This window comes from Ranitomeya imitator, chromosome 3 (genome assembly GCF_032444005.1).
Source record: "Ranitomeya imitator isolate aRanImi1 chromosome 3, aRanImi1.pri, whole genome shotgun sequence".
In the NCBI taxonomy this organism is placed as follows: domain Eukaryota; kingdom Metazoa; phylum Chordata; class Amphibia; order Anura; family Dendrobatidae; genus Ranitomeya; species Ranitomeya imitator.
The window spans coordinates 301,763,723-301,774,661 of NC_091284.1; the positions used below are offsets into that span (position 1 = coordinate 301,763,723).

Consider the following 10,939-nt stretch of genomic DNA (forward strand, 5'->3'; position numbering starts at 1 on the left):
TGAAGATTGCTTGCATCGGACTTGTGTACCACTTGAAAATGCCTGGCCGGGGTCTTTAACTGTTCTCCCCCTTTTGCCTTCTTTGATTTCTCTACATCGCGTAAGTGTTCTCGAATTCTAATACGAAGCTCTCTTGTGGTCATACCGATATATAATTTGTTGCAAGGGCAACGTGCCAGGTATATAACCCCTTGGGATGTACAGGTAAGGTATTTTTTGATTAAGAATGTTTGAGATCGGTCAGAATTCTGGAAGTCTTTGCTCTTAACAGTATTGCCACAGGCTTTACATTTTCTACAGGGGAAGAAGCCTTGAACTTCCCCAAAAGGATTCATTTGTATTGGTTTGTTGGGGCAATAATGGCTCCTAACAAGTAAGTCAGATAAGTTTTTGGATCTTTTTGCTGTTATAAGTGGTTTAGGAGTCAGAGTTCTTTTCAAAATGGGATCTGTAAAAAGAATGGTCCATTGATTATATATAACCTTAGTAAATTCGTCCCATTGGCCATTAAATGCTGTAATTAATCTTACTTTATCATTTATTTATATATGTTTAGATTTTGACTTTTTGTCATTGTTTATATATAGAAGCTGATTCCTGGTCACATTCTGAGCCCTTTTATAAGCATGTCTGATTGTTCGATGTCCATGGCCCCTTTCCCGAAACCTAGAATAGAGATCAGATGCTTGAGCCTGGTAAGCTTGTTCCATAGAACAACGTAGTTAGAAACACGTGTGCACAACCGTATGAGGTGCATGGGTAGGTCCCCAAACCGTAATCAGCAAATAATACAAAACCCGGCACTCAACTTTGTGGTGTGAAGAACCGAAAGATTTATTATCCCAAATCAGAAAACGTTTCGGTCCCACAGCTGGACCTTCATCATTAACGTTTACTGGGACAATGATAGATTCAAGTGGCTATATGGCCTGCCCGGAGGTTGCTACCAATATAGTATTGGATACCCAGAAAGAGAAGTTACACCCTATATGGGTGCTGTCATCGCGGCGTCCACCACTATTCAAAAAGTCAAAATCTGATAAAGTAAGATTAATTACAGCATTTAATGGGCATTGGGACAAATTTACTAAGATTACTAAGATATGTCTTTTTACAGGTCCCATTTTGAAAAGAACTCTGACTCCTAAACCACTTACATTGGCAAAGAGATCCAAAAACGTATCTGACCTACTTGTTAGGAGCCATTATTGCCCCAAGAAACCAATACAAATGAATCCTTTTGTGGAAGTTCAATGCTTCTTTCCCTGTAGAAAATGTAAAGCCTGTGCCAATACTGTTAAGAGCAAAGATTTCCAGAATTCTGACCAATCTCGAACATTCTTAATCAAAAAATACCTTACCTGTACATCCCAAGGGGTTATATACCTGGCACATTGCCCTTGCAACAAATTATATATCGGTATGACCACAAGAGAGCTTCGTATTAGAATTCGAGAACACTTACGCGATGTAGAGAAATCAAAGAAGGCAAAAAGGGGAGAACAGTTAAAGACCCTTGCCAGGCATTTTCAAGTGGTACACAAGTCCGATGCAAGCAATCTTCAATTTATGGCCATTGACCAGGTAACCTTGGGTATCAGGGGAGGGACTCTGTTCAGAGTTTTATCCCAGGTGGAAATCCGCTGGATTTACAGGCTGAAAACTTTGGTTTTTGACGGATTAAATGAGAACCATGGATTCTGATCTTTTCTTTAAGATGTTGTTCACTATGGGTTTTTACGCTTATATCTTGTATATGGTTTTAGTCTTTTAATATGTTTATGCTTTGACATTTTATATTTTGTTTTTTAGATCCACCAATTTACATGCTTTGGAGGTTCCCTATTTTTGCTTGTTGAAGTTTGGTTTGATTGACGTAAAAGTATTGGATCTTGCTGTACCTGTATTGAAGACACCCTTATGAGCCAAGAATCTAATATGGACAATATTAACCCTATGGTTTTGTTTTTATTTTGACCCTTGGTGTCATGCTGGCCAACTTCATATTGAGTTAATGTGTTGTTTTACTCAATATTATTTTTGGGGATTTTTTTGGCAAATTGGATGTGCAGCCCTTTTAAGTTCAAATTTTTTTTTAAGTTTATGCATAGTTCTTTACTATATATTTTACATATTATATACATTTTCACATTTAATTAATTTTTTCTAATTTTGTTATTTCTTCATATTATTCATCATTCACTTAGTAACACACTTCTCATTTATCATGTTTCATATGATTGCTATCTTTATCACTTCACATTTTTATGTGCAACGTTTTACTACGTTAAACATTTTATTAGCTTATGTGTAGTTTTTTACCACATATTCTATGCACTTATTATTCTCATATTTAATTTTTGTATTGTTCTAAAATGTATTGTTAACTCAATTATACATCTCTCACTATTTATCATATTTATCATGTTTCACACATTTGGTATATATTGAGTTATATAAGAATCTATTTTGGCACTGTAGTTATATAAGTTAATGTTATACGTTATTTATAATAATCCAATGTAGTTTTTAATTGTACGGTTGCCCTAATATTTTTATATAGTGCTAATTCCCATACACATATTGAGTATATAATAATTCCATTATCTGGGTTGCTGCAGTGTCCCTTTAATACTTATTCAATCCATGCACTTTATCAGGGTTGCCGCAGTGCCCTTTTAATACTGATTCACTCCATGCACTTTCATCCCTATTTACTTTAACATCGGTTTACAGCCAGTGCGCATGCCCAGAGATCTCCATGCCTGGACCTTCCTGATTGCCTTCGCTTGATGCTCTTGTGCTCCCTGCTGCTTATCAGCAGTGGATTACTTGCTTTCAGGGAGCACAGGAGGAAGTGCCCCCATGTGGGGCGGGAATACCCACGCATGCGCCAACAAATAGCTGACGTCACTGATCAGTGGATCCTCCTTATTGGTTAGTTCTCTCTACATATTTGGATATGAGCACAACATTAGGCAATGCCTCCTGAAGAAAAATGCGCGTAGGCGTGGCAGGTCGGGGTCCAGGTTCCCAATCTCAATGTAAGTTGCAGCTTGGCACATGTTACATATGGGGATCCTTTTTGTTTAATTGCACAATGGCACTAGTTGCACTTTATAGCGACTTCATATACTTACAATCTCCTGCAATTGCAGACTACACTCTGCTTGCTACAATTAGAGTTCAGGTGAATTGCCTTTATACTTAGTATATTTCATGTGCTGCTTTTCTTACATAATCCTCTTTCTGTGGATGATTAGCTGGATATAATTGGTTATTGCAATACATATAGCACTACGCACTTTATATCCACTTGGCAATTTCAACTTATTTGGCTTCTCATCTATAGGAATATGGTCTATGAAATAATATAAAATGAAATATCCATATTAATTGATATACCTTGATAAATGGTTCACTAATTTTGTAGACTGTTATTTATTTATATATCTGGTTTAAATTCTCCTTCAACCCTGCTTGGTTTGTGGTACTCTATATTGTATTAATTCTGTTTTGGTATGTGTCATAAAATATTGGATTGTGTTTAAAAAACTCTTTACCTCCTTTTTTTGTCCTTTGAGATTAATAGGGATGGTTTTGTGATATTGATTTTGGAGTTTATCCTTATTCTTTACCTGCTGAGATTTCTTGGTGTCTAGTAGGATGGTACATATGTCTGACATCCATGTCTACACCTGAGGTCTTAAGCGTGGGGTCTGAACTGAATACCAACGGCCTTGTTGATGCTGGTAGTCAACAACTGCCCTCTTCTGCTGACAAATCCTTTCCAACATCTGCAGTATAGAGTTCCAACTCGTGAGGACATCACACACCAATCGTTGAGCCGGAATCTGCAAACACTGGTGAAGCACAGCAAGGGAGGCGGAAGCTGTAGCTAACTTTCTAAAATGGGCACACAGGCGGCGTACTTTGACAAACAAATCCGGCAGCTCTGGGTAGGTTTTGAGAAATCGCTCTACCACGAAGTTAAGCACATGGGACAGGCATGGTACGTGTGTGAGTTCTCCTCGCCTCAGAGCCGCCACCAGGTTCCGGTCATTGTCACACACGACCATGCCTGGCTGTAGGTTCAGCTGTGTTAGCCACAGATCTGCCTTCAGAGCTGTCCACAACTATTCAGCATTGTGCGGTTTGTCACCTAAGCATATTAGCTTCAGCACAGCCTGTTACCCCTTGGCTGAGGCAGTGCTGCAGTGCTCACAGCTTGTGACTGATGTGGTCATTTCGGAGATGGAGGCTGAAGAGAAGGAGGAAGTGCAGGAGCTTTAGACTGTAGGTGCAAGCCTGATTGACGTAGGGCCTGCAATCCTTGGCGTCAGAAGGACGTGTTCCATCCTTAGGTACGACTGGGTCCTGACTTCCCCTATTTTAACCCAGTGTGCCATCAGCGAGATGTACCGTCCCTGGCCACAAGCACTTGTCCACATGTCTGTGGTTAGGTGGATTTTGCCAGTAACTGCATGTTGAGGGCACAGCTAATGTTGTGAGACACATACTTGTGTAATGCGGGAATGGCATACCAGGAGAAATAGTGGCAGCTGGGGATCGAGTACCGAGGAACGGTTGCTACCATCAGGTTGTGGAAAGCTTCCGTATCCAGGAGCCAAAAAGTCAACATTTTGAGTGCAAGCAGTCGTGAAATGTGTGAATTTAGTATTGTGGCCTGTGGGGCTTTGGCTGTGTATTTGCGCTTTTTTTCTAAGGACTGGGGTTTGGACAACTGAACGCTGCACTGGGACAAGGATGTGGACATGCTTGCTGATGGTGCTAGTTGAGTGTGTGCAACGACAGGAGGCATCATCGCATGCACCATGGACAAGGGATAGACTTGCACACACAACAGCGGAAGAAGCAGTGGTGTCACCCGCAGACACTGTTTCTGGACCCTGGGGTTTTACCCACAAAGTCGGCTGCTTTGCTGCCATGTGCCTGATCAAGCTGGTAGTTTTGCTACCCCTGCTGATGCTGGCCTAGCAGGTGGTGCAAATGGCCTTTTGGGGTTATCAGCGGAGTCTTTAAAAAACAACCAGACTCGGGAAGACCTAACAATTGAACTGGCAACTTCCGTCGTGTTGGTGTTATGGGGAACGGTTGCCCACCGTCTGTCTGCGGCCATCACACTGCTTCTTCCTGCCTGTTGGGGTGCTACACCTCCCTCACCCTGTGTGCTGCTGTCTTCGCTTTGCATGTCCTGCCAGCTTGGGTCAGTTGCTATATCATGTACAACCTCATCTTCCACTTCCGCACCCTGGTCCTCCTCCTGACTTTCTGGCAATTGTGTCTCATCATTGTCCAGCTCTTGTGACACTTTCCCATCATAGGCTTCCTGTAACCGTGGCTGCTCAAATATTTGGGCTTTGCTACATGCAATCTCCTCTTGCCCCGCTTCAAGTGGACCAGGGGAGAGGCCCGAATCTATCAGTTGTCTCTGGGCTCTTGGCACGGTGGGAGGAAGGAGGATCAGGGTGAGGAATATGCAGTTTAGACTTACGGCTACTGAAACTTGACCGTGTGGAAGACAGGGTGGTGGTTGGGGCAAAGTGACTGGAAGCATCATCTGCTATCCAACCAACAACCTTTTGACACTGCTCTGGGTTCCATAGTGGTGTGCTGCGGTCTCCTAGTAATTGGGACAGGAAGGTCGGGCTAGAAGATGTGGGTGTTTGTTGTGGCACAATTTCAGCTTGCCCACGGCCTCGACCTTTGTATGCACCATCATGTCCAGCTCCTCATCCCTTGCCATGCGCCTTGCCCATTTTAAATGGAGGACGATATTTTCCATGTTCACTATAAATGTCTGAATTTGGGTCGAACTTACAGTGCCTTGCAAAAGTATTCGGTCCCCTGGAACTTTTCAACCTTTTCCCACAGATCATGCTTCAAACATAAAGATACCACATGTAAATTTTTGGTGAAGAATCAACAACAAGTGGAACACAATTGTGAAGTTGAACAAAATTTATTGGTTATTTTAAATTTTTGCAGAAATTCAAAAACTGAAAACTGGGGCGTGCAATATTATTCGGCTTCTTTAACTTAATACTTTGTTGCGCCACATTTTGCTGCGATTACAGCTTCAAGTCGCTTGGGGTATGTCACTATCAGTTTTGTACAACGAGAGACTGAAATTCTTGCCCATTCTTCCTTAGCAAACACCTCAAGCTCAGTTAGGTTTGATGGAGATCATTTGTGAAGAGAAGTTTTCAGCTCTTTCCACAGATTCTCGATTGGATTGAGGTCTGGACTTTGACTTGGCCATTCTAACACCTGGATACATTTATTTGTGAACTATTCCATTGTAGAATTTGCTTTATGTTTGGGATCATTGTCTTGCTGGAAGACAAATCTCCGTCCTAGTCTGAAGTCTTTTGCAGACTCCAACAGGTTTTGTTCAAGAATGGTCCTGTACTTGGCTCCATCCATCTTCCCATCAATTTTAACCATCTTCCCTGTCTCTGCTGAAGAAAAGCAGGCCCAAACCATGATGCGGCCACCACCATGTTTGACAGTGAGGATGGGGTGTTCAGGGTGATGAACTGTGTTGCCTTTACGCCAAACATATCGTTTGGCATTGTTGCCAAAAAGTTTGATTTTGGTTTCATCTGACCAGAGCACCTTCTTCCACATGTTTGGTGTGTCTCCCAGGTGGCTTGTTGCAAACTTTAAACAACACTTTTTAAGGATATCTTTGAGAAATGACGATCTTCTTGCCACTTTTCCATAAAGGCCAGATTTGTGCAGTGTACAACTGATTGTCCCACCTCAGCTGTAGATCTCTGCCGTTCATCCAGAGTGATCGTGGGCCTCTTGGCTGCATCTCTGATCAGTCTTCTCCTTGTTTGAGATGAAAGTTTAGAAAGACGGCCGGGTCTTGGTAGATTTGCAGTGGTATGATACTCCTTCCATTTCAATATGATCGCTTGCACAGTGCTCATTGGGATGTTTAAAGTTTTGGAAATCATTTTGTATCCAAATCCGGCTTTAAACGTCTCCACAACAGTATCACGGACCTGCCTGTTGTTTTCCTTTGTCTTCATGATGCTCTCTGTGCTTCAAACAGAACCCTGAGACTATCACAGAGCAGGTGCATTTATACAGAGACTTGATTACACACAGGTGGATTATATTTATCATCAATAGGCATTTAGGACAACATTGGATCATTCCGAGATCCACAATGAACTTCTGCAGTGAGTTTGCTGCATTGAAAGAAAAGGGGCCAAATAATATTGCACGCCCCACTTTTCAGTTTTTGAATTTCCACAAAACTTTAAAACAACCAATAAATTTTGTTCAACTTCACAATTGGTATCTTTATGTTTGAAGCATGATATATAGGAAAAGGTTGAAAAGTTCCAGGGGGCTGAATACTTTCGCAAGGCACTGTATATGTGATCCGTGTGACAGACAAACCACAGTTTTCAATAGCTGGCCTGTAGGTAACTATTATTACCAGCAAACTGGTGTCAATAACTTCGCTACCACACTGCAAAAAAATTTAAAGGGAGGGCAGTAATGGCAGAATTTTGCGTTCACTTTTTATCTCTGGTCCGTGTGACAGACAAACCACAGTTTTCAATAGCTGGCCTGAAAATAAAATTATTACTAGCCCCCGATACCTGGGGCTTTGCCTACAAATATCTGTAATAGTAGCAACAACAGACAGAACTGGAACTATTTATTATTTCAGGACCCCCCAGCAAGGACATATTCCTTTTCCCTTTCCTTTCCTTAAACACAACAAAACAGAAAACTAACACCCATTAAGGGTATGTTCACACATTGCAGATTTTCCAGCTTTTTTTTCTGCACTAAAATCCGCAGCTCATGGCACAAAACGCAGGTGCGTTTTTGGTGCGTTTTTGAGTGCGTTTTTTAGTGCATTTTTTTATGCAGATTGTCTGCGTTTTTTACCTAAATAAAGCTCTGGAAACTTGACAAACTTCAGTTACAAAAAAAAAAAAATAATGATGTCATTTCCTTGTCCATCCCCTTCTTCTTTCATCCTCCATTTTGTGCAAACATGAGTGGAAGTTACCAAAATATGCCGCAGGTACACGTCCGCAGGCCGCACCGGATACTTATGCTGGGGTTGCTGCTGCAAATTTTGAATATGCATAGACAGCAGGTAAGCTGAAGTGCATTTTTTTTTTTTTTTACGCTAAACATATTCTACAGCGCTTTACCGACATCTTGATTTTTCTTAATTTTCACAGTGTTGTGTTGTAAAAAAAATGTATTTTTTTTTATTTTAGAGGCAGCAGCAGGAGAGAAGACGGAAAAGACTGTGGGTGCACCCGCTTGTTGCAGAACGTACACAAAAAGGCCACTTTTATGTGCTTTATAATGATTTGCGGAAGTAAGTAGAAATTCATGAAAATACAAAGTAATGTTTTTCCACAAATGTTATGATATGTTATGTAACAATTTTATTTATTTTTTTTTTCCATTTTCAGATACCCGGAAAAGTTCGTTTCATTTTGCCGTCTGCCAATCCTGGCGTTCGACCGACTTCTGGCAATAGTTTCCCCCCATCTCACACTGCAAGACACTTTTATGAGGAAGGCCATCTCTGCTGAGGAAAGGCTGCTCATCACCTTGCGGTAAGTAAATAATTTTTGGGTTGAATGTTATTAGGGCTCTTTCACATGTCCGTGTGTCCGGTATGTGTGATGAAAGTTTTCACATGTCTCGGAGACACTGACAAACTAATAAAGGTACCGTCACATTAAGCGACGCTGCAGCGATCTAGACAACGATGTCCATCGCTGCAGCGTCGCTGTGTGGTCGTTGGAGAGCTGTCACACAGACAGCTCTCCAGTGACCAATGATGCCGAAGTCCCCGAGTAACCAGGGTAAACATCGGGTTACTAAGCGCAGGGCCATGCTTAGTAACCCGATGTTTACCCTAGTTACCATTGTATAATTGTAAAAAAACAAAAAAAAACATACTTCCATTCCTGTCGCGTCCCGCAGCGTCAGCTTCCCTGCAGTAAGTGCGCTGGACGGAAAGCAGAGCGGTGACATCACCACTGTGCTCTGCTTTACGGGAAAATACTTTACGGGCAAATGCTTTACCGGAAATATCATGTTTAGAACACGCCAGGAAACTGTAAACATTTTTATGTGCTACCAGATGTGCCCACTGTATTTTATGCCTTATCTACAGAATTCTATAATTTGGGCCCTGGGTCAGTGGAGATACATCATACCCGTGTGTGTGTTTTGTAATGTTATCCCATCTTGCTGTGTCCAGTTTGTGCGCCTCCCTTCTTGCGATACCTCTCTTCTGCGCAGATGTACTTTCTGGTCCTGATGAGGATAGAGCAAAGTGCGCAGATGTGCATGCGCTGGGCCTGTCTCCTTTTCTTGCCTTCGCTCACTGCAGGACTTACTTCTGCCCTCAACAGGCCGGATTAGTGCGTTGAAGGAAGTAGGAGGGTGGTGTCGTTGGCTAAACATTGGAGTGGCTGGACACGGACCTGCAAGTTCCTTCTGATGTGACTGGTGGTTTATTTATTGATACCCTTGTGTTGTGCCGTGTTACTAAGGGCAGCATTATAGAATACTTTAGATAAAACATGAAAGGGGCTGAACACATATTATAGCGCCCATAACTGCTGACATGTTTTATTGTATTTTTGTGTGACATTTCTAATATTCATTTTTGTTTCTTTGCAGATTTTTGGCCACAGGAGAGAGCTATACATCCCTGCACCTCCAATTTAGGGTTGGTAAATCCACCATCTCTAACATTGTGAGGTGCACATGTACCGTCATCTGGCAGAAGTTGCAGCCTATAGTGATGCCTTCCCCAACCGAGGAGACTTGGCTGCAGGTTGCAGCAGGCTTTCAGTCTGTGGCCAATTTCCCAAACTGCATAGGTGCAGTCGATGGTAAACATGGAAGGGTTCAGCAGCCACCACGATCAGGATCACGCTTCTTTAATTATAAGAAGTATTTTTCAGTGGTCCTGATGGCGGTGGCTGATGCACATTACAAATTTGTTGCCATTGACGTTGGTGCCTATGGTAGTACTGGGGATTCTCGGGTGTTGCGAACGTCACAGATTGGGATGCAAATTCTTCAAGATGGCGGAACGCTCCCAGCCCCAAGACCTTTGCCGGGTTCCACACATCCAGTACCCTTTGTGATGGTATCGGATGAGGGGTTTCCCTTAACGACAACCCTGCTGCGCCCATACCCACGAAGGGGACTGAATGCCCGGCGAAGGATTTTTAATTATCGGCTGAGTCGTGCACGCAGATATGTGGAATGCACCTTTGGGATCATGAGTAGTCAGTGGAGGATCTTTCACACACCCATCCAGCTGGATACTGACACCGTTGACACTGTGATTAAGGCTTGCTGTGTACTCCACAACTATGCTCGTGAGTACAACAATGACGTAGATGTGGAGTACCAGCAGCCAATATTTAATCCAGTGGTCAACGTGGGTCTGGGAAGACCGTCCAACTCGGGTGTGCGTGTGAGAGAATCCTTCACTGACTACTTCATGAGTCCAGAAGGTGCCGTGCACTGGCAATACTCCTGTGCTGGTGTTGGGCAGCCTGAGCAGCAGAGAAGGATGGAAGAACATTGACTGACCAAGATGGGAAGATCTATACCAAAAGATAGAAGATGTCAAGATCCCTATTAATCAAAATCAACATCGATATTCAATTTTGTTTGTTGTATTTTTTTGGGGAACAAAATAATTTGTAATTTTTATTTATGGTTAATAAAAAAATTCTTATTTTAATTTGGTTGTTTTTGGATTGAATAAGTATTGTATATATAAAATTCTTAACTAATGATTATTCTCCATCCCATTGTCCAGTGCGCATACAGCCATCACACTATGTCCATCCCATAGTCCAGCCCCCATATAGCCATGACACTGTACACCTGTCAG

At 42.2% G+C, this 10,939-nt stretch overlaps 2 protein-coding genes across 4 annotated transcripts in view; both read left to right on the forward strand.

The window, feature by feature from the left end:
* Positions 1-10,939, forward strand: part of BLTP3A (bridge-like lipid transfer protein family member 3A) — a 1,189,163-nt gene that overhangs the window by 538,681 nt on the left and 639,543 nt on the right. The gene's annotated exons all lie outside the window — the stretch shown is intronic.
* LOC138669805 (uncharacterized) lies at positions 7,927-10,768 on the forward strand. The gene is made up of 4 exons (XM_069756573.1): positions 7,927-8,152; positions 8,280-8,383; positions 8,481-8,627; positions 9,706-10,768. The coding sequence occupies exons 1-4, from the start codon at positions 8,048-8,050 to the stop codon at positions 10,625-10,627; spliced, it is 1,278 nt and encodes a 425-aa protein (XP_069612674.1). The 5' UTR covers positions 7,927-8,047; the 3' UTR covers positions 10,628-10,768.

Coding starts and splice junctions, on each gene's coding strand:
- LOC138669805 (XM_069756573.1), top strand. CDS start 8,048: ATGAGTGGAAGTTACCAAAATATGCCGCAGGTACACGTCCGCAGGCCG. Junction 8,384..8,480: donor CTTTATAATGATTTGCGGAA/GTAAGTAGAAAT, acceptor TTCCATTTTCAG/ATACCCGGAAAAGTTCGTTT. Junction 8,628..9,705: donor AGGCTGCTCATCACCTTGCG/GTAAGTAAATAA, acceptor GTTTCTTTGCAG/ATTTTTGGCCACAGGAGAGA.